The sequence below is a fragment of the Pectinophora gossypiella genome, chromosome 8 (genome assembly GCF_024362695.1).
Source record: "Pectinophora gossypiella chromosome 8, ilPecGoss1.1, whole genome shotgun sequence".
NCBI lineage: Eukaryota > Metazoa > Arthropoda > Insecta > Lepidoptera > Gelechiidae > Pectinophora > Pectinophora gossypiella.
Genome location: NC_065411.1, coordinates 13097031 through 13121647, shown reverse-complemented (window position 1 = coordinate 13121647; position 24617 = coordinate 13097031). Strand labels below are relative to the sequence as shown.

The following is a 24617-nucleotide window of genomic DNA, read 5'->3' as shown; positions in this document are numbered from 1 at the left end:
TGATAAATAAAACAGATAAATATAATTACGAAAGTATATCAAATACTCTAGTTACAAATATTTTGATTAAGTATTAACGATATGTATAATTAGACGATTTATTGGCAAACCGCGTCCAAAGGCGACACCGGGTGGATCTGATAATGTAAACCTCTCTTGATGACGTGAGGAATCGTCTTCGGAACCATTCTGTGAATAAATAAAAATAATTAGGTACCTTGCAATCTTAAATACATAATAGACGTAACCCAAACTAAACTCAAATGAAGAATACTTACGATATACAGTCGATGATAGGACAAACAGATAAACACAGCGTGCAACCGGTGCAGTCATCCGTTACATGCGGTATATGAGTTTTAGGGTCGAATCTGAAAATAAATTCCACGGATTATGGACTTTACACCATCCACCTGAAGTTATATCCACTCCTCAAATAAAGAATAAAATAATCTCTTTAAATCCATTATGAATGTCATCTCCTTGATGGATCCGTGAACGCAAATATTTAATTATCGTAGGCGGATTAGGGGATTCAAATGTTCGTTATATTTTTCAGAAAATAGCGTTACTTACTCAATAGCTTGATATCCAGAGTCAGCACACGCCATGTAACATTTGCCGCAATTTATACACATGTCCTGAAAAGAAGATAGCAATGTGAAATCAGTCAAAATTCTTCGATCGAAATAATTAAGTATTATAATATCCTTTTGAAGATTGATATTTTTTTAATGATACGAATTCACTTGCTTGCTACAACAAAGAATATTATGTGAATATCTCAAAAGTAAATGTAAACATAAGTTTCATATTGGAAGAAAGCACTTACATCGTCTATCAATGCCACAACTTGTTTAGTATTATCCAAATGCTTGTAAGTCCCGACTCTTGCCAACGCTGCTCCCAAAACATCTTTAATTTTGGGCACTTCAGAATATCCATTAGTCTTATTTTCTTGTAAATATTTCTCTACTTTATTGTCGGCCAGTAAGTCTGACTTTAAACGTTTTTCATGGAGAATTTCCTCTCGCTTCTTGTTGTAGGGACCAAAATGAGCTAGCACCTGTAAATTGACATTACACTTTAATAACATTAGCTACATACATACATAAGATCACGTTTATTTCCCGTTGGGGTAGGCAGAGACCACGGAATTCCACTTACTACTCATGAAAGACTTCATGCTTGGTTTAGAGTACTCTTACCTGACCCGTCTTTAAAACATCCTGGATCTGATCGCGGAACTAGCTACTTTTGCAGAAAAAGACCCCGTAGAATATCCTTTCTGACAAATATTCTCATTCTCAAGTTAAAATACACATACTTCTAATTAGCCTAGTACTTCCACTTTAAGTCTATTTACTTTTCCTACCTTTCCATGTTCGTCGTATAGAGTCTGCACTGGTTTGCCCTTCTGGTGTTTGAATGTCGGCGGGGACTGGCCCAACCACCCATCAAGACCTATCGAACGTAGATACAGTAGCGCTTTCAACCCCGTGATGTAATCTTCTACCACTGTGAAATCTTGGTTCTGGACTGCACTGCAAATCTGGTGACAATATATTATGAAAATTGTTAGGGAGGTAACTAGGTAGACACTATGTGGGACATGTCTGAAATGCGGCATGGTGTAGGTTAACGAGTAACAGTAATTGTAGGTAGGAGCTAAAAGAGCTTTGTAAAGGATAAAATTAAATCCTTATTAGTCGCATTGACAGTCGCACACTGCGGGTAGTTTGGACCGCGTTATTACATCCAATGTCATGGGTGATTATTTTAATCTGATGGTTAGTTTCAGTGATTACCTGCTACATCCTGTTCTAATGAAAAGCTGTCTTTCATTGCTAGACAAAGAGAGATTTATTTTCTAATAGTAATACATCGTGTTCAAATTACCCACACATAACACTTGTATACGTATCCAATCTTACAAACTTTACCTCTTTATAATACTAGCCTATCATATACCTACTTCAAGTTTCAACAACAATAGACTAACCTGCACAACAGGAGCTCCGCACATAATGAACTGCAGAGCCGAGTCAGCAGAGTCGATGCCACCGATACCGAGGATCGGGAAACCAGGCAGCTTGTTGCCGATGGCTGATACAGCGCGGAGGCCCATAGGTCTTGTGGCGTTGCCTGATACACCTCCGTAGGTCGTCTTCTTTTCTATACCTATGAATCAAAGAATTGGTCCGTGAACTACAAATAGGTGATACAATCAAAATATTTATTCATTACAAGTCAAGTTATCGATAAAGCAACTGAAGTGATGATGGTCTCAAGCGTTGTAATGCTGATCTTGATCTTTTCGACAATAATATTACGAATTTCTTCGCTTCTTTAGCTGTCTTACTTATTTTTGTTTTGTCCTTTTGGTGATGTTTTTAATGTATTCATTGGTTTAAGTATGTATTGTTTATCCTAAGTTATGTCCTTTCTACTATTTTGTTATGATGTGTACACTATTTTTTTGGATTGTACACTAGTTTTTAACCAGTTTCGAGTTATGTCATACATGTTTTGTTTACAATCTGTCTGTGTACCTCTTTAATAAAATAATAAATAAATAGAAGCGCAATACAGAAATGCAAGAAAAACTGAGATCGCTTGGGCTTTATTGGTCTGGCAGCAAGTTACTTAAATTCTATAGAGAACAATAACTAGTATTTGTTGGAGTACAATATCAAATTCATGAGAACAGTAAAATAATCCTATGAGGGTAGATGAGATTTTAATAAAGAAGTTTAGATTCACGTACCAACTGCAGGCCAGGGTGTGGCATCGGGTCTTACTGACATAAGGCCAGATACAGTATTGATAGCTGACACTCCGTCTGCGCCTCCTGAAAACCGACAAACAATTCAAGGCTGCGTATCAAAAATATAAAAAAGTGGGTAGCATTAGTATTTCTTGGAGATAATCAGTTATGACAGACAAACATTATAACATAAGAGATATTTTAACACTTTTGTACAGGGGGGTTAAAATGGCCACATCGAAGCAATTCATATAAGAAGGCAATATTGCTCTTTGACATTTGTTTGCACTTACTTTTATGTGCGCAAATGGCAAATTGTATTTTAATTGTATTTTTAATGTGATTCAAGTGCAATAAAGAGTCTTTGTATTGTATTGTAACCCCCCAGAACCTTAATAAGAAAGGAATTATGAACTAGGTATAGGCACTGAGATTAAATGGAGTAGGTTCGAGATCAATGTCATGCTGACAAACTCTGCTCACGTCCTCAAGACATTCTTGGTTTGGGCGATCGGTATATCTGTGCGTGTATAATATAGGTATGTGTGTGTTGGTACTTATTGTCTTTTACGGCGTGTTGTTCTTAATAAGAATAGGTTCTAAAATATGGAATGAAAGAGATAGGAGTATGTAGGTAAACAAACACACACATGGCATCACGCCTGTATCCCCGTACGTTGATTCCAAAATTATGGCAATGATCTTTTATCGTGTGAGGTGAGTTCAATGCCCGATTTCGCCGATTTTCAAGGTTATCACGATCAATTCACCTGCATGAGCAGCCATTGCAATACTGACGATGTCTGTGATATTGGGAGTCAGTTTCACGAAGAAAGGGATCTTTATCGCCTTGCGCACCCACTCCGATATGCCTTTTACAAGTTTAGGATCCTGAAACAAGTTACAATTTTACGCCATAACAGTGATAGTAGTAATACTCTGTGTTAACTTGTAGGCAAAACGATAATTTTGACATGGACATTAAATGGGGGGGGGGGGGGAGGTTACACAAGTTGCAAATAGTTATGAAAATGTAAGATAAGGTTTATCTTAAGCACACCACGGACACTTCATACAAAACACCTCGTTTTACACAGACATTACACATTGACTTTATCGTACACGCGCATCTGTGTGTGTGACGTATGACGCCCATACAATTGAAGACTAAAGTAAGACCGTGAAGTAAACCAGCTAAACCGCTGGTGAGATTAGTATTCCTTTTTGTATGTCTTAAGGTAATTGTTTTTTACCTTATTTTAGTTAAGCTAAAAAGGTCTAAGACAGTCAATCACTAATAAAAAATAATTAACATTGCTTGGAAACTGCTTAATAATGATTATTATAATAATCCGAAACGGTTTCAGCTCAGTAAATGAATCAATAATAAAAAAAAAACTAGCCTAGCTGTAGCTTGACTATATAACGCTGATTTTCACCTAAAAAAAAACTAGGTAAGTACTTAATTATTTTTTAATTAAAGATTGTTATTATTTGTATCGTTTCTATATCTCGGGCCTGTGGAGTGCCAGACTTAGAATGCGAGAGTGCGGCTGAAGTCAACAGGTAGAGGCCCCTTAAAACAGTTTAATCTAAAGAAATCTTATTTTTTATTTTAACTCACCTGTCCGCAAGCAAGCCCCATACCGGACTCCCCCATGCCGTGAGGGCACGACAGGTTGAGCTCAAGAGCATCCGCCCCCGACCTCTCCGCCTTCCGCGCCAGCTCTGTCCAGTCCGCTTCGTTGTACGAGCACATTATTGATGCTATTACCACCTGTCAAAGTTATTTTTGTATATTATAATCTGGTTCAAAATTTGTATTACTTAGTCGTGATTATATCCACTTAGAACTTAGGTAAGTATGTCGTCAACTTACCCAAGTTCTAACGGGATATTTGGAAAAAAGACCTAAAATTCTAGGATATTTTTGCGTTAACGGTAATGATATTGACTTCCGGTGTTCGAAGATCTCCCCACTTACTTATTTAGTTGATACATAGTATAAGAAAACCAGGTATGTATGCTCAAAAGTGACAGTTAACATTTTAAGGGTAGCTTAGCTGACGTCATCCCACCTTGCGTTGCCATTTCGTAAAAAAATAAATTACTTACCCACGACCAATGTTTTAATTTACAACTTTTTTACAAGGCAATTTTGAACTTTTAGTAAAAGATTTACTTACTTACAGTTTAAATGATTTTTAAATATGTGACAAGTAATAGTAATGAAATACATTATTTTAGTCAGTCATTCGCTTAATTCGCTTAAGTCATTCGTTTAATATTCTTAATAATAAAGTTTAGGTGAGTACGTAAACAATGGCGGCTTTGAGCGGTGAACATACCTGGTTTTCTTATACCATGAGTTGATAGACACTTACCTTCGTAGGGAAGTCACGCTTAAGCTCAGTGATACTCTGGCACCAGTACGCCTCGCACTTCTCGGAGATCAGCTCGATGTTGAGGAAGCTACCCTGGTTGGGGCCATAGTTCTCTCCTGACGTCACTCCTCGCACTATGCGGGGAGACACATTCGTCACTAGATCCTGAAAGGTAGAATAAAGACATTAGACGTACCTATTAAAATACTTAATAGAAGTATTGTTGATGTGTTTTGACCTGACTTGTTGCCTCACTCGGCCAGAAAGGTGTTGGCTGGGGGCTCTCAAAATTTAATACAACACGCCTGATGGTGCCCAGTTGTCGATTATGAATGTAGATAAGTAGTTATTGTTTGTATCGGCTCAGTGGCTGATTAAATAATTAGACGGATATTTTGTGCTAATGCCTGTACACCATGTAATTTTATTTTAAGTTGTACCTGACATTTTCTTATCCGTCGAAAAGGAAAAGGACATGTAATCTACAGGCATAAAATTTATGGAATACACGTCAATTTTAGGCAGAATTTAAAAATCCCTCCAAAAATTTTATATTGGCCAATAACCCCAAATTATTAAGTAATACATTGTTAATATTGAGGAATAGAATACGTTAAAAAAATATCCGTGGTAGTCGTTTACTTTGAATGTAGGTAGGTCTAATTGCTAGAAGGTGGTTTGATCAAAGAGCACCAGAGAACTATATAGGTAGGTACTTACTTATGAATTCTTATTGAAACTGAATATTATAATAATATTTTAGTCATCTACCACCAGTCTCTTTCGCCAGTTAATGATAAAGCTGTAGATAAAATAGTACGTTTCAATACTCGTATGACTGATAATTTAGCTGCCAGATAGCAGGCATTTATCTTATCAGGAGGTCGGAGCGGCAACATAGCTCCAGACAATGTTCCTTTGAACAGTTCATGTTTAAAGTGCACAAGAGGTGTTTGAGTGTTTTGTGCCAACTGTTTTAAGTGTAGTTTATCACGCCTAGTTCCCTTTGGGGTATGCAGACATGGAATTTAAGCGCGAAAAGCAATGGACGACGGATTCCCCTCCGGTTCATTGTCAGCTAAATCCAGAAAACCAGAATACCGCTCTTTTAGTTGCTACAAAAGCGATCGACAAAGGCAAGAAACGCGAGCGAAGTGTCAACTTCACCATCGAGGAGACCGAATACTTGATTTCATTAATAGACGCAAGAAAGCAGGTTATAGAGAACAAAAAAAGCGATGCGGTAACCTGGCAAGATAAGGAGAAGGCCTGGAAAGCTATTGAGCTGGAGTACAATAATGCTGGGATTGGGCCCTTTCGGGATGCGAAGCACTTGAAGGTTAAATTCGAAGCAATAAAGAGGGATACACGAAAGAAAATCAGTAACAAAAATGGGAATGGCAACCACGTTCCTTTAACACCAGTGGAAAATAAAGTCAAAGAGATGATACTGCTGTCTGATGATGGGAATGACACTACCTACGACTCTGATCAAATAGGTGAGATATTGAATGTACGACGCTGTCTCACTACTCCGATTCTTATACGATTCGAGTCTAGACAATTTACGAGTATCTCCGTAGAGAATTAGATATGACCCAATTGGGTTGTATTGGGCTATAGTCGTGATCTCATGTATTATGATTTCCATTTCAATTATTGATAATTTACCTAAGCAAGTAACCTCATGGCCGCCGATTGAACATCTGTAGTCATTTTGTAATTGTCTTTCTTTAACCGACTTCAAAAAAGGTATTTTTAATATTGTGTTTATGTGCAATAGTGTGCTATATTGTATTGTATTTGATGTTTATTGTCTTTGTTACAGACATGTCTGCAAGTGACGTTTTGCAAATTGATATGGATATCAAGGTACCATATCCGGAGACAGACAGAAGTAAGTGTTCAGTATGTGTCACCTCGTTGGTACAAAGAATACGACCTCCGTGGTCTAGTGGTTGAGCGTTGGGCTCACGATCCGGAGGTCCTGGGTTCGATTCCAGGTGGGGACATATCACAAAAAATGCTTTGTGGTCCCTAGTTTGGTTAGGCCATTACAGGCTGATCACCTAATTGTCCGAAAGGAAATGATCCGATCAGCGTTAATGGGCTGATAATGATGATGTATAGGTACAGATTGTATTGAATGGTTATACCTACAATAACATGTACTGGGGGGTTAAAATTTGATATTTGTTTGCATTGCGAATACGAGGTATTGAGTATCTATTTAATAGTAGCTAAAATTACTTTTTCAGATTCGGATATAAGCTTTGAATATCCAGAAGAGGAGCCTGATCAAAAAAAGATATGCGTTATACAAGAAGTAGATTCAGTTCCCAATACGTCCCAAGCACAGCCCGAAAAAGTAACGGACTGGAAACCTGCTTCGCCGAAAATTTTCGTGAAAAAGCTTCCTGATTTATGTGAGTAGATTCAATAATTACTTTCAAATGGATTTACCTATACAGGGTGTTAGAGACAACGTAACGAAAACTTTGAGGGATGATTCAGACCATGATTCTGAGCTGATATCAAGTGCAATTTTCCGTCGCAAAAGTATGGAACTGAAAATAATTTAAAAAAAAAACACGAAATGTTTCATGAATTTTCCGACAGGAAATTCCACTTGATATCCAGAATCATGATCTGAATCATCCCTCACAGCTTTCGTTACGGTGTCACTAACATTCTGTAATTCTCTTCCTGTGCAACCAGAAAAAAGCCTATTGTAGCTTTTAAAGACCAATACACTTAAGATTCGCCCAATGGTCCTTCAAGAACTGAACGCGTTCAATGCTTTTCCTTAAACAAATAGTCTAATTTTTCCAGGTACAACAAAATCACCGAAACGATACGATAAGCTGGTAGAAAATAAAATGGAAATTATAGAACTACAGAAGAAACTACTTAAGGAAGAAATTGAAGAGAAGAAATTAAAACAACAATTATTACTACACGAAATAGAACATAAAAATCAATTACATCTTTTAGAGAAACAGCACATGCTGCTTAAAATTGAATTATTAAGAAATGAATTACAAAAACAACAATAAATTAAAGTAAATTTAACAAACGTCTTTAATTTTAATACATTTAAAGCAAAGCCAAACCACTTCCCGGACATTTCATACAATACACCTCGTTTTACACAGACACTACACATAGACGTTATCGTACACGTGCATCTTATACGCTTAAAGACTAAAGTAAGGCCTAGGGTGGGTTGAGGTAAACCCAGCTCAACCGCTGGTGGGGAGCGGAGAGTTGCCTTTCTATACTTTTTATTATTCTTCATTCTATGGTCAAACGTAGCCTACTTAACTAACTATATCTCTTTACAAGATTGGATGTGCTAAGTGCTAATGCATTAATAAATTAATATTTATGTCGCCTAGGTAGGCTGTACACATACATACATAAAGTTACTTTCCCACCGAGGATTCTTATACGTCTATTCCCGGGGGTGCAGATATACTTATTACTTATATTAACTTCGTTTTTCCTAAGGCCTAGCCACATAGCAAATATTCCTGTCTACATTCGCTAACGTATAACTCGACCGATCGAGATGTCTCGTAATACGCAGCACAAGGTGATCTTTTAATTCGGATACTCAAACTTGCCTAATTTTATTTTGACAACACTTAAACCAGTGCCATCTTTCACTCACAATAAGGACAAGAAAGGGATAGAGCTATTTTTAGTCTTGTCAAATTAAGTTAAAATTAAACTGGTGGCTGAAAGCTCGGTGAGGTGAGGGTACTTAGTTTATATTACGATGGATGTAGGTATCTCTGACTATCCCGAACGGGTTAGTGGTTTATAAGTAGACACATTTGCCACTTGGCTATGAAAAATTTGAAATACAGCTGAAACCTTTACCTTATCAAGAACAAAAGTTTTGGTGACAGCAAAACCCCATCCTTGCTCGAAAGCACGACGGATCAGGGCGGAGCTAGTGGTTGGCGGAGCACTGGCCAGCCCGAATGGGTTCTCAAACTTGATGCCGCAGACTTCCACCGATAGGTCCACGTCGTCAATGGGGCAGTGGAACTTTGGTAGCTCGATCGGAGCGTCGAATGGTATATCCTGGAATTAGAGCAAATGTCACACATAAGGGTTTATTATACCTACCTGTCCGACAGGTTAGATGCGGCAAGTTCACGGGTTACCATGGTTACTCCCCGCCAACTCGCTCGGGATCGTGGTTTCCATGGTTACGACCCGCCGATTTATTAAGACTACACGATCTGGGCCCTGTTTTATAAAGCTGACAATTCGACATATCTGTCAAAAAATGACAAAATTGTAGATTGTCGCGCTTAGGCTGTTTTATAAAGGTAACAATTATGTCAAAAATCGACCGTGAAAACGTGACATATTTGTCATTTAAAAAAGCGTTTAATAAAACTCGACATATGTCAAAAAACCACAGTCAAATTATTACGTCACCACAATTGTGGGATTGTCGTGACAATTATGACGAATTTTGACATATTTGTAAATAATAATGTTTTATGAAGCTAAATGAGGGTAGAATAGAAAAAATATTAACAAAGTAAAAGAAAGAATCAATCACTAGTGCAACTTCGATTGTTTGTTTTGATCGCGTGTGATGGGAATGCACAAGAAACTAAGTATTTTGGGGATTATCTATGAAAATAGAAACATACTGTTTGGGAAGTTTAGTGCCCAATTGACTTTCACTGCTCGATGATAGTACCATTTTTTGTAATGCGTGTTTTATAAACACTTTCTTACTCCTTTAAAATTCAAAATATAGTTTCGCGACAGAGGGTAACTCTCCTGTCAGAATTGTCGGACAATTCTACAAATATGTCAATATGTCGTGACAATTTTCTGTTTAATAAAGCTGATTTGACAAATTTTTCACGACAAATTGTCACCTGTCACCTGTCGCCCAAAAAGTTTTATTAAACAGAAATATGTCGAATTGTCGCGACAATTCGACATATTTCTAAATTTTCCACCGTGACAAATTTGTCGCCTGTCAGTTTTATTAAACAGAAAAAATTTAGGATTGTCACTTTTTGACATATGTCGACTTGTCGGATTGTCAGCTTTATAAAACAGGGCCCTGGTCGGGAAACGGGAGTTGGTGGGGAGTAACCATGGCAACCACCGTGACCTTGACGCATCTAGCCTGTCGGACAGGTAAGTGTAATAAGCCCTATAGTACGAGATCAGACCGTTATAGATCCTTGGTCATCGACTACCACGATGGGACCAGTTTATAGTTGTCACTGTTTGAATAGGCTTTCGAAAAAAACGGTCCGCTCTCCTACTATGTATAAGAGGGCTTATTTCACATAAGTACACACACATACACGCCCTATTTGGATGTACCGGGTGAAAGCCCCCGGCTCTCCCCATTTGTCTGGCTAAGTAGTCGTTTTAAATTTCATTGATTAAAAAATGGCGCGTTTATTGTTAGGTTTTGTTAACAAAAAATACATCCAAGGTGATTTTTCGAAAAGGTTACAACATTCCCTTTCGACTTATCTCTACTAACAACGTCATCAGGACGATAACCAGCTGAATTTTATGTTTCTTTACTCCAATCCAGAGAAATACTTGTTTCACAAACGTCATATTTTACCTGCAAGTAACAGTGCATGAACCAGGCGGCAGTCTTGCCATCATTGACAGACTCGACGGTAGTCTCGGCCACGCCGGCGAGGTCGCCCCCGACGAACACGCGCGGGTCGCTGCTCTGCATCGTGTCGGGGTCCACGTCGGGCTGGCCCCAGCGGTTTAGCTTCACTGGTGTCATGGCGGCTTTCACTGGATATAGATGAAGGGATGAGAATCTGCCTAGGATGTTTTCACTGTTTGCGTATGGTCTTAAGGTAAATTAGAAGGGGGCCTTTTGAGAAAACGACATTAAAAAAGGGAATACAGGATTGAAGTCATTTTAGAAGGCTCAATTAAGCAGTGCGATATAGGTAAGTACCCACATACCTAAGTCACACCCCGGACACTATACAGGGCGTTAGTGACATCGTAACGAAAACTTTGAGGGATGATTCAGACCATGATTCTGAGTTGATATCAAGTGGAATTTTCCGTCGCAAAAGTATGGATAGGAAAATAATTAAAAAAAAACAAAAAAAATCAGGATTTTTTTGACAGGAAATTCCACTTGATATCAACTCAGAATCATGGTCTGAATCATCCCCCTCAATATTCGTTACGGTGTCACTAACACCCATACCTACTTGTATGGCTACCGTATGGACTTGTACGGGGTGTAAGTGACATCGTAACGAATACTGAGAGGGATGATTCAGCTGATTATTCTTAGTTAATATCAAGTGGAATTTTCCATCGCAAAAGTATAGAATTGAAAATAATTTTAAAAAACTAAAAAAAATACATGATTTTTGCGACGGAAAAATCCACATGATATCGACTCAGAATCACCTCAAAGTTTTCGTTACGATGTCACTAACACCCTGTATACTAAAACGTAATTTTTAACACGTTAGTGTTAGAGACACAGTCCGTGCGCGCTCCCTCACACTCTTTTGCGACGATTTAAGGTTGTGTCGAGGGTTTCAGCCAATGCCCGTACCACGTTTATTTGAATAGTTTTCGCTGCGTTTATTGGTCGAAGGCTTCGATATAATTCGCGCCGTCCGCGGCGTGGTTGCTGTGCCGCGAGGGCAGGGGAGTAAGACGATAACCGTTTGCAACTTTGCTTATTCATGACGACTATTTATTAAACCAGGTCTTCGGTAATATCAACTCACCGTCGCTATCGTACAATCCGGAGCCAAAAGCGGAGATGATGAAGTTAGCCTTCAGCTGCAGGATCTGTTCCTGGTCCTCAACCCAATCGCCGTTTTCTAGTTGTTCCGTGCGGCACATCTTAAGAGCTGTGATCTGTCAACAATGATTTACAGTTTTACTTTGCCCGAAGAGTATCTAAGGTCAAGGGTAAGGTAATGATAGCCGTAAATATGCATCTCGCGGTAGGCTTTTCAATTGACTACGCGATAAATCAGTCAATGGGTAAAACTATAAGTACGCTAAATTTTCGCGTCAATCGCAAGATGATCACAAACTCTACTCACCCTTCCATCTTTCACAATAACTTCTTGGGGTGACATGAACGGCACGAATTCGCATTTTTCCTCTTTTGCCAAATCAACCTGAAAGCATACGTCACATTTTAGATTGGCCCCGATTCCTGTAGACACCTCCTAATTTTACTTTAAGTTATACCTGTCATTTTCTTATCCGCCGAAAAGGAAAGGATGGATGATCGACAGCTCTTAATTTTAGAAAGAATGTGTAAAGTAATGAATAACCCGGGCGAACCAAAAAGGTATCTCGCTGGTATGCAAACCGTTTGACGTGTGCTGTCAACAATTCTGTCGGGTTATTGGCCAATGTAAAATTTTTAAACGATTGTTTTAGATTTGTGCTTAAAATTGACGTGTGTTCCATAAATTTTATGCTTGTCGATTACCCGTCCCTTTCCTTTTCGGCGGATAAGAAAATGACAGATATAGGTGTTTACAGGAATTAGCACTATTGTCAATTATTCCATATTAATAAATATCCCCTCCGGTTGATTGCCCTGTGCCCAGCAGTGGGACGTATAGGCTACTAATGTTAAGTACCTCTTCAGGCACAGCTCTGATGTTAGTGAATCCTTTCCTGAAGACTACGTAGACCCTCCGGGCTCCACAGCGCAGCGCTGACGTAGCACAGTCGAACGCCGTGTCGCCGGCCCCCAGGACTATCACGTTCCCATGGAGCTCTGGTAACGACGTCTTGCAGGCGCACATACCTGAATAGACACGTAACGGTAATTATCGTCTTACAGAAACCTCGGTGAGATGTGACTGACTAGTAAAGTATTAATTAAAACACATAACACCGGGTTCTTACCGCGTTGGATAGTAGGTAAGTATACCATATTGGTATACTGTTACTTATAAATAAATTTCAGGACTGACCATTGAACTTAGCACCCATTTAGATCTTACTTCTTTTGTCGTTGAAGTCAACAACCAAGGCATTATCATAATATTGAACTTGGCTCTCATTTCACATTTATGTTTTGATTGGATTATGAATACACAAATGTCTCTTTTACATGACGATATTAATGTTGGTACTTACTTTTTTGGAAATGCTCCGATGAATTTGTAAAATTTTGATTTCAGTAAATTATATTATTAAACTTATTGTACTTATTCTAAAAGAAAAAAAAACATCACGATAGGTGATGAGATGTGCCCAGTAGGAGTAGACGGAAGCGGAGGCTATGAGACTCCCAAGCCTGGCGGGACCCGGTATTATGTGATATACCTACCTAATTATCATAATAACCGCGTAAACCTCAAATAATGTAGTCAAGTGTTGTTGAATTTAACGCGGTAAACCCCGGTATTATTTCTGTTAATCATCATAAATTCGACTTCAGTGGTATCGCTATAGAAGGTGACAGATTGGTTACTAGCCTAGAGTTTCTCTGACTACTTTTAACTCTGTCATACACAATAGGGATCTGCCTGAGGTTAGCTCTACAGCTGATATAGTAAGCAGAGTCCACTTTCACAGGACAGACGTGATCTTAAGGTTGTGTGCAGTTTATGTATTAAATGGCCCCGATTCCTGCAGACACCTCCTAATTTTACTTTAAGTTATACCTGTCATTTTCTTATCCGCCGAAAAGGAAAGGGACGGATGATTGACAGCTCTTAATTTTAGGAAGAATAAGTAAATGAATGTATAACCCGGGCGAATCAAAAAGTATCTCGCTGGTATGCAAACTGTTTGACGTTTGCTGTCAACTTAATTCTGCCGGGTTATTGGCCAATGTTAAATTTTTAGACGATTGTCTTAGATTTGTGCTTAAAATTGACGTGTGTTCCATAATTTTTATGCTTGTCGATTACCCGTCCCTTTCCTTTTCGGCGGATAAGAAAATGACAGATATAACTTAAAATAAAATTAAATGGTATTTAAGTACAGGAATTAGCACCAATATGTCTTCTCATCTTCTATCATGTGAATATGTGATTACCTTTCTTGCTTCCACCAGACACAAGAGGCAGGAAGTCCTTGCTGGTGTAGAAGCCCATGTCTTGCGTGAGACCCTTGAAGACTGGTATGCTGTTGGGCTGAGGTAGGCCTATCCCCAGGAACACGGCTGCGTGGTCTTTCAAAAGGCCCTGAATGTTGTGAAATACAGTTTAACACGGTTGTCACATAGGTTATGTACGTTAACTATTGTCATAGATTAAGGAATTTAATAATACTACGTCGTGTCTATACACGAACGGCAACTCTCCGCTCTCCACCAGCGGCTGAGCTAGGTTTACCTCACTCCCCTTTGTCTTACTTTAGTCTTCAATCGTATGGCATCAGACGTCACACACACAGATGTGTAAAACGAGGTTTTTTTGCGTGAAGTGTCTGGGTGTGCTTGTGCTTTATTGTAGAAATCAAAATGCTTTCAATCGACTTCCTATTACGCATACGGCCCCTCGCTTAGTTGTTTAAGAACTCATTTAAACTGTTTTTCATTTTCCTTAAGTGCTGTTTTCACTAACACAGTTGGCTCGACCATTATAGACGGCATTAGTCTAACAGAAATCTCTCTGAGGTGTGAACTTAGCCTCTGACTACTTACTCAAATTGGGATTTCGTCGTGAGCTTATGTTAAGAATTTGTTTTTGAAACTACCCACCTCAACGGTAATATCCTTAGTGGACAGGCTCCTTCCGGTCACGAATTTGACTCCCAAGTTCTTCACGAGATCGATCTCAAATTGCACAACGTTGTATGGTAAACGGTACTGTGGGATTTCGGATGAACTGCAAGAAAAAAAACGAATTGATAAATAACATACAACATACATACATTAATTTTTAGCCTATACTTATTACATGTTTCACTACTGGATATAGAGTCATGAGCAATATAATGTACCCTTAGGACTCTGTCGTACTAACATATTTGACTTTTAGTGAGACTTACAGTTCAATTTGTCAAAAAACTTAATGTGACATGGTACCAAAGTGTATACATATTAATGCTCGTGACCGTACAGGCCTCCCTCGATTAGCCGGAGCAGGTATGGAACATACTCCATTATGCTGCTTCACAGCTGGTTGATGGAGGCTTTTGGATTAGTAGCACGAAATTATCTTACTTTTCTGAACAAACAGGTGATTAAACCTACAATGTTGTACCCAGAAAAAGGATAGTTTCTCAAAGTGATTTCGAAAATGTTCCCCGAAAATGTTTCGAAGTCATCCGCCGAAAAGGAAAGGGACGAATGATTGACAACTGTTAATTTTAACATGAATGCATAACCCGGGCGATTCAAAATTGGCGTGTGTTAAATGACAGGTATAACTTAAAATAAAATTGGGTAGTTTCCTAGGTCAAAGATAAATTATGAAATACTGATTCATCACTAATTTAAGAGCCACGCTCTTGTCAGTGTAGCATTCTCCATGCTACTTTTTAGGGAAAATAGAGCAGTGGTTGCCCCAAATACTGATTACTTACTAAATAAAGACAGATCTAAAGGTGATAAAAACGTTTTCTTTTTTCTATTTACCTAACTTATTTATTAATTTCAATAAGGAAAAATGTAATAATAAATGCGACTTTTTCATACAAATAGCAATTTCGTGTTTTGACGTTTAGTAAAAAGTAACTGATTTGACTAGTTGGAAACTAGCCTATTGGATGGTATGTACTGGAATCAGCAGCAGGAAGTGTTTTAATTACCTCAGTCCTCCTAGATAGCTCTCCTTCTCATAGACAGTAAGGTTCTTATAACCCATACGAGCCAGGTAACAAGCGCAGCTGATACTCGCTGGGCCGCCGCCGATCAGAGCTATCTTCTGGTTGCCGCCTTTAGGGAGAGGCTTCATCTTCGGATCCAGAGTTTGCTGGATTCCCATCTTCATGAACGTCTGTAAATAATGAATGATTATACTTTAGTTAGATTATACTTACTAAGGCGGATGATTCATGCCATGATTCTGAGTTAACAAGTTTCCAGGATATATGCCCCTAATGGCTCGCCCCCTATTACAAGGGACTTAAACGTAGCTGGCGAGGAGTGGGTTTATATACTATACTAATATATTATACACCTTCAGCCTGATTCGGACCCCGCCGGCGTGGTCGACGACTTCCCTCAATCAGCGCTTATCGCTATCGACCCACTAGAGTCGATTAATTCCTTCAAATATTTTTCCTCTCAGACGACGCCCTGAGCCGAGGTTCACGCCCAACTGGGCACCCTCAGGCCTGTTGTCTTAAAACGTTGTACTGGGTGAGAGCCTTCAGCGCTCCCCATTGATCCGGCTAAGTAGTTAATGCCACCTGCGGTCTACATAAGTCACGTCAAAAAAAAAGGATACAGGCGTGTTAACACAGGCTTTATTGCTCTAAATCCATTGTAGTTAAGACGAGAAAAAAAAATGTTTTTTCCGTTTTTATGTTACAAATACCTCAACAGCAAAATGCTGAAGGCCCCCGATGTTTATAGCCCCCTCCTCGCTGGCGTGGAGGTTGCAGCCGCCGACGCAGAGGTCGCTGGTTGGGCACACCATGCCGCAGGTCAGCCCCAGGGGGTTGTCTGACAGGATCGCTCGCGCAGCTCCATAGTAGTTCTGTGGACAAGAAATTACAATTACAAAGTCATAATCTCTTCTTCTATCGTGTGCGTTGTGTGGTGCATTACCAACCTCATCAACCCTGGTATCCAGGGTTATTTATTATTGACCCGTCACGACTCATGTAACAGCAGAGGCTTTTGACTTTTGATGAGTTATATGGCTCATGTAACGATACGTAAGTAGTAACCGGGTCCAACGTCCCGTTGTCATGTCCGAAGCACGGATCATCTTACTTACAAAGTCAGGTTACTCAAGACTTAAGAACCTGGCCATTCACATACATAAGCTGTAAGCTCACGACTATATACCAACTGGTGTAAGTAATCAGAGGTACATCCATCGCAAGAACTAAGTACCCCCCGAGCTTCCTGTTAGGCCAAAGTGACAGATAGTGAGCCGTATCGCCGTCTGTAATTCACACTTTCACACCAACAATTCAGACTTCTAAATCTATGGTCTTTTAAATCCAGATAGTAATGGTAAGCGCGAAGAAATAGATATTTTTACAACACAAAAGAACAAAAAAAAATTTAAAAAAGTAAGTAAGTATTTCTTTAATTTTCAATTAAAGAAATACTTAAATAAAATCCCGGTCGAGTGCCTAGTTAAGTACTTGCTTATTATGTATTAAACGTCTACTCACCCGGTTAGCGATGCTAGTGATAAAACTCTTAACATCGATCTGCGTGGGGCAGGACTTCTGGCAAGGTGCGTCCGCGCACTTGAGACAGCGCGCCGCCTCCTTCAAGGCACCCCGCTCCGACAGGGTCGTGTGCTTGATGTCGTCGAAGTTCTTCGTCAGAGTTGGACACGTCTGGAGAGTCAGAATGAATGGCTGTTTAGGGTTCCGCACCGATCTGCGACATACTGAATGCTATCTATACTTACCTAGTACTTTTTTAATTATACCAGAGGTGTGCTGACGTGCAGTGAATGTGGCCGTACATTCACTGCTAAGATCGGTTACGTCAGTCATATAAGAGCGCATCTTAGGCGTTCCTAGATTGGAGTCTTGTCGCCATGGCCGAATACGGCTGGAAGGATATATCTATATACTTACTTTTTTAATATGTCAAAAACCTATCGAACCTTTTTTAGTTTTGTCAATTTTACTAGATAACAAGAACAAGGTACTTAATCCAATACTCCAGTCAAAAAGGGGTTCCTACTTTTATTACACGCCATCTCATTTTTTTTTAATAATAAGGTACGCACCAACCTCTGCATAGTTATTGGTATTTTAAGACTATTCTTCTTAGTCTAACGTCAACAAAATCAATAAGAAAATCTTGTTTATGTAAGTTGACCGTATCGCTATCAAAATATCCGATGTTTTGCATTAAAAAAAATTACTTATCAGAAGTTGACGACTGTTGTCCAATTCTTAATATGATTAAAACTATGCCTACAGTTAAGTATGTACGATTATTTATAAGCTATCATCCAGCTGTACCTTGGCAACTTGTTTCGGTTTACATATCTCCTGATAAACTACTTATTCTTATCTATATTTTGTTAACTCTCTATTTTACTGAGTTGACTGTAGCTACTTATTTACGACAACAAAAGATATCTGTAAACTTATTACAAGATAACTTTTTTACTTACATAATATAAACAGCTTATTACCCACTCTACAAGCCTTCCCTCATTCAGGACTTATCGTTATCGGCATAGCAGAGGCGATTAAGTAATTATTTCCAATATAGTCCTCTCAAATCGACGCCGACGCCGATCTGGATACCCTCAGGCCTGTTGTCTTAAATTTTGCCCTCAACACACCCCATTTGTCCGGCCAAGTACTTAGTTAATCCCATCAACGGCAAACCTTCACTCATCACGACCAAAACAATACTGCGCTGGGGGGTTAAAATGGCCACATCTAAGCAATTCATTTAAGAAAGCAATATTGCTATTTGACATTTGTTTGCATTGCGCACTTACTTTTATATGCGCAAATGTTAAATTGCAATATTGCTTTTTTAAATGAACTGCTTCGATGTGGCCATTTTAACCCCCCTGGTCTCCCATCAATCAATCTCGGACGAGGTGCCTATGCTGCTCCGCTGCGGGTTGGTTGAGATGTTTAAGTAGTGCCAGAGCTCTCAAGATGGCGGGTGTGCCTTGAATGTGTTATTTAACTTTTCTCGAAAGCAGGTACAAATGGCAAGCATAGGTACTGAATAATACACTTTAGATACGATCTTTTGATATACATTTTGCCTGGATTCATTTTTCCCGCCATTTTGACTCATCACTAGAAAGTTTCAGATTTGGCTTCGCGACTATTGAGATTCAATAGGTAAGCCGGTATCGACGATCTTACGGTATATACCTACCGCTTTGTTTCTTTGCGTATACTTACGGTACATTTTCTATCAGTGTTCCTTTTCCAATGTTGCTTGTTCTTCTTGGTTTGGGCTGACGGAACCAGATTGGTGTAAGGCTTGACTGTCGGATTCAGCCGGAGAAGATTCTGGAAATAATGGATCTTTGGTAGTTCAAAAAAAAACGTCTTATTGCATAGCATCAGTAAACTGTGACAAGTGAGCCATCGAGCTTAACAACAACATAAGCTCAAGATTTTTTTTATCCCAATGGGGTAGTCATAGGTCCATCACAAGATGAACTAAGAACCCACACCTCACTGAGTTTTCTGTTAGACCAACGTGTTAGGTGGTAAGCCGTATCGCCGTCTACAATTTACCTTCTGGGTAAGCTTGTTACACCATTGACACTCAGTGGTGGCTCTAGCAAAATATTTAGGTGGTGAAAGTGACACCCCTCAGCCCCTTAAAATACAAAATTTTTCGATTAGTTGACGTATATGAGGCCACCCTATATGAGTTTTATGTGGCCGCAATCTAACCCGATGGACTTAGCGGCCAGGATGGACCAGTCTTGGTTGATTTTGGCCCCATAATATCGGCGCATAAATAAAAATGTAAAAAAAAATACAAAACAGTTGAATTGAAATCTTCAAGTCACGATTTCAATGTTACAAAACAAAACAATGTTGTCACCAACTCTTCGTTATCAGTGACGAAATGACCCCGACATATCTCTGTTTATCTTTTTAAACATAATAAGAAATAGTATATTATTATATCCAATGTCTCGCTGATGACATAAACTTATCGAAAACCTATGATACGACCAGTGAAGTGCCATTCCCGAGAATATTCCCAAAGTGGGAAAGTTCCCGTTGTACAAACACTTTAATATTAATGACACTGGCTGTTTTTCTTTTTCAAATTGTTCTTTCTTGTACTCTGATCTTATTTACTTAAAGAATAGATAATAAAGCTTTTTTACATAACTTTTGCGCCTTTTTAAAATTTAATTCAAAATATCTTTATTCAGTAGGTAACATAGTTACACTTTGAATCGTCAAATTTTACATAACGAACGTCTCATCCGCCTAAAACTACTGCAGCTTCTCACAACCTGTATAGCCGGGGAAAAGAAGCTGCAAGAAAAATCTCGGCACAGGGCCCTAGACGTTCTTTAAAAAAAAAACATAATATATTATTATTATACAATTGAGTAATTAGCTGCCTAATATTAATATAATAAGTTCTCAGACAGTTACTTCCATGAATTCATATCTTGTAAATAATCAGTAACCTGCTGGGAATGTTCTCAAAGTGGCTTATATAGTAGATACAAATAAAGATATTATTATGGAGTCCCGGACTTTTGGAAGCCGTGCGTGGGGTCGAAGCGAAGCCAACACGTAGAGGCCCCTTAAGACAATTTAATCTAAATGTGGTGTATTATTATTATATTCAAATCAGAAACTTTGCATTATACCAACCTACCTATTATGGCATTGGCATTCGTTTACTAACTGGTTTACTTTAGGCGGAATAGTCGTACGGCCTTGGGCAAGCATATTACTATGTAGGTATGTAATCCACTCTTTGTTCTGTGGCGTGTCTACCAAGTAATCAAAGAAAACTTGCAGCCACTGTTGGCAGGTAGAAGTCTGAAGATGGATATAACAGGGGCTCGACCTATCGCCCAACATTTGTCCAATCATGTTTAAATAAATGACTAATAAAAATTAACAAATTAATCTTCTTCTATCGTCTGGGTTGTGAGGTGAATTACTAACCGCATCAACCCTGGTGTCAGGGTTATTATTGAGCCGTCAAAGGCCCCTGACAGGGCTCATAAACAACAACAAGTTATGAAGATTAGATTCATTATTGTTGATCCATACTAATAATTATAAATGGGAAAGTGTGTGTGTGTCTTTCTGTAAATTTATCCGTCTTTTACGGCAAAACGGAGCGGCGAATTGACGTGATTTCTTAAATGGAGACAGTTGAAGGGATTGAGAGTGACATACGCTATTTTTTGTCTCTTTCTATCTCTTGGTTATCTGTCCCTAACCCCTTCAAAAAAAAAAAAACGGCCTCCGCGGTCCAGTGGTTGAGCGTTGGGCTCACGATCCGGGGGCCCCGGGTTCGAATCCCGGTGGGGACATATCACAAAAATCACTTTGTGATCCCTAGTTTGGTTAGGACATAACAGGCTGATCACCTAATTGTCCGAAAGTTAGATGATCCGTGCTTCGGAAGGCACGTTAAGCCGTTGGTCCCGGTTACTTACTACTTACTGATGTAAGTACGTAGTCGGTACATCAGTTATGTCCGGATCCTTGGACGGCTCAATAGTAACCCTGACACCAGGGTTAATGGGGTTGGTAATCCACTTCACAACCCACCCGATAGAAGAAGACCCCTTCAAAGGTTTAAATTGTATATGGGACTTCGCAGTTATCAAGGTAGGAAGCTAAAAATTGGTACATTAGGAATGGGGAACCGTGTTACCCCGAATTTACCGCGATCAAAGCCGCGGGTAAAAACTAGTACTACTTACGGTCACGAGCATTAATATGTATACACTTTGATACCATGTCACATTAACTTTTTTGACAAATTAAACCGCAAGTCTCACTAAATGTCAAATATGATAGTGCGACAGGGTTCTAAAGTGGGTATATGATATTGCTCATGATTGTACATAAAATTTACATTCAAATGGTTTGTTCATTGTACCAAAGTTATTTTATTAGTAGCAACGTAAATGCTGCGTTCAGTGTGCAATACATTGCACTGTTGCATAGAACTAATTGACGACTACGTTACCTAACAAGTGTAGGTACATAACGCATACAATACGATACAACCTTGACGGAATCATTTATTTAACCGAATATAGGGTATATTAGGTACACTAGGTACCCAATCCATTGAACCCGATTCCGGGCTCTGGTATAGCTCCATGGATTTTTTATTATTTTCAGTTCCATACTTTGGCGATGGAAAATTCCTCTTGATATGAATTCAGATTCATGGTCTGAATCATTCCTAAAAGTTTTCGTTACGATGTCACTAACACCCTGTATTTTATACTTATACCCCGATACATCGGGCTTGATAGATTGTGTAATGTAATTGTTATAATTATTAGAATACCTACTTATAAATGATAAAAAGACATTGTTAATGGCAATATTCTTTTTAGGTATTCATGTTTAATCCGAAATGAATATTGTAGCTTACAGAAATATAACATTGAGTAGGTACCTACGCTTGTACCTAATTATGTTTATTATTCAGTTTTGGTTTAATATTCCGTAGGAAAAGATTTTACAAATCACTACTAAGATAATATATTATAGGTACCTAACATACATATTTTTTTATAAAGTACTTATAGATAAACTGTTAGCAAATAGATAATAAATAAATATGAGTACTGACCTCGATGTCGGGTAATTCCCTGCTCAACAAAGTTTTGGACATGTTGAAAACTGGACTTAACCCGTAAGAGAAAGCTTTAGTTTAGGTTATTTTTGTTTAATTTGCGTATTTCTCGTCGTAAAATCAGCGTAGACGCAGTGGACCACTCACTGGCAGCGCCACTGAACACTGACTGACTACAAACTCGTGAGTTATTTGACATTATCTATCAATATTTGTCATCGAACGCTCGTGTCCTCGAGTGATAGTAACATGTAGGTACTATAATAGGTAGTACATAAATGGTCGAGTAATGTATAAATACACGTCTCAAATTCATGAATTCCATATAAGTACGTCTGTTGTTAAAATTAGTGTGATTTAATTAGTTTCACCACTCGTAAACTGTAGTAAAAACGCTGATTGTTTTGCCTCTTCGCAAATAATTCACTATAAGTAATTACTTACAAAGTAATAATAAACAAAAAAAGTAATAAAAGTAGGTAAGTAAAGTAAGTGTACTTAGTAAGTAAAGTAAGTAACAATTAGTGTAATGAGTAGTTAGTAGTAATAATATTTGTAATTTACAAAGGTTACAAAAACGTCCGACAATAAGAGATAGACCGAAGAATTAAAACATAAATTAAAAAGTAAAGAATGTTTTTCTTTTAAACTCTTTTTAAAAGGTATTTTTATGTTGCAATTCTCAACATAATGTATGTAATTTCCGTTCCCGAATGTTATTTTCCTTCCTTTTAGTTTCCCAATCTTTTAAAACTTGACATTGGCACAAAACAGCACTAGTGCCATTACAAAAAAATAAAATATGATGGCGATGACATCTGTAATGGGTTGGGCAGAGCCGCAAGTAAGGTTGACAACTTGCAATCATTTCTGATACAGTCCTAATATGAATGTCATGATCACACATGATAAAGTATCACGACTGTCCCCGATGGGGTAGGCAGAGGTGTATAGTACACTCAATCCTCGCCAGCTAAGTCCCATGAGGTAATAGGGGGTGAGGGCCGTGATCCAAACATAAGTTTAAACTCAAAAGGTCGAACTGAGTGGAGCCCAAGCTGGGATTTGAACCCGTTACAGGAATGCCATCAGTCATGTAGGTTAGGTATTTCTAGTGACATAGTGTATAAATGCAGACATTCTCCAGAAATGCAGTCATTTTATACAAAGATTCCTATCATCGATGTAGGTATCAAGACAATGGTGCCAATTCTGGCAGACAAACGTTTGCCACCTCCAAAACAGACAAAAGTAGCTCCATCTCTTTCTTGTACTTATTGTAAGTAAAGGACAGCACTATTTATAAAACGTTTAAACTAAATTAGGTTTTGCACCAATCTCGGCGTACACGTTTATTTATGCCGAGATAAGATAACGCAAAGTACCTAATCTCGTTATTTCTGGAACATTTCAATCGTTAGATAGTTACTTAACAAATGTCCATCATCTCTTTGTTTGTTTCTTTATCACTAAACAATCTTGACCTTTGACATAAGTAGAATAAGGAATACTACGTATAGAACGGCAACTCTCCGCTCCCCACCAGCGGTTTACCTCACCCCCCCTCGAACAGTTTAGACTTGAATCGTATGACGTCAGACATCACACACACAGGTGCACGTGTACGATAACGTCAATGTGTGGTGTCTGTGTAAACGAGGTTGTTTGTATGAAGTGTCCGGGGTTTGACCTAAGTCGAGTTAAATTTTAGTTCTAGATGCGATGCGTATTAGATTTTATTTTAAGCTGTTTTTCAAAATCATTTAACCGTCCTTTGTGTTAAAACTTATAGGTGCTGAACGAAATTCGATAAAAAAGAACACGCTAACCCGCCCATTCGGAGTTGCTGCGGATTCAAATCGCGACCGAGTTAGATATTCCTCCATTTTATCTATTTTTCGGACTTAATTTAAAAATATAGTTACTCGACAATTATAGACGGCGATACGGCTCACCACCTATCACGTTGGCCTAACAGAAAGCTCAGTGAGGTGTGGGTACTTGTACT

At 38.7% G+C, this 24617-nt stretch overlaps 2 protein-coding genes across 2 annotated transcripts; one reads left to right on the top strand and one right to left on the bottom strand.

The window, feature by feature from the left end:
- Positions 1-20: 20 nt before the first annotated feature.
- Positions 21-22768, bottom strand: LOC126368775 (dihydropyrimidine dehydrogenase [NADP(+)]). The gene is made up of 22 exons (XM_050012918.1): positions 22607-22768; positions 19198-19308; positions 17476-17646; positions 16665-16826; positions 15934-16121; positions 14882-15008; positions 14216-14363; positions 12804-12973; positions 12252-12329; positions 11928-12060; positions 10775-10959; positions 9037-9243; positions 5152-5316; positions 4392-4544; positions 3538-3658; positions 2768-2851; positions 2003-2181; positions 1376-1552; positions 833-1066; positions 577-641; positions 279-371; positions 21-189 (listed from the first exon to the last, which is right to left on the bottom strand). Exons 1-22 carry the CDS (start codon positions 22646-22648, stop codon positions 99-101), a joined length of 3084 nt encoding a protein of 1027 aa, XP_049868875.1. The 5' UTR covers positions 22649-22768; the 3' UTR covers positions 21-98.
- On the top strand, positions 5987-8235 carry LOC126368783 (myb/SANT-like DNA-binding domain-containing protein 4). Its single transcript, XM_050012934.1, has 4 exons — positions 5987-6650; positions 6980-7048; positions 7410-7577; positions 7984-8235. Exons 1-4 carry the CDS (start codon positions 6173-6175, stop codon positions 8205-8207), a joined length of 939 nt encoding a protein of 312 aa, XP_049868891.1. The 5' UTR covers positions 5987-6172; the 3' UTR covers positions 8208-8235.
- Positions 22769-24617: the final 1849 nt, after the last annotated feature.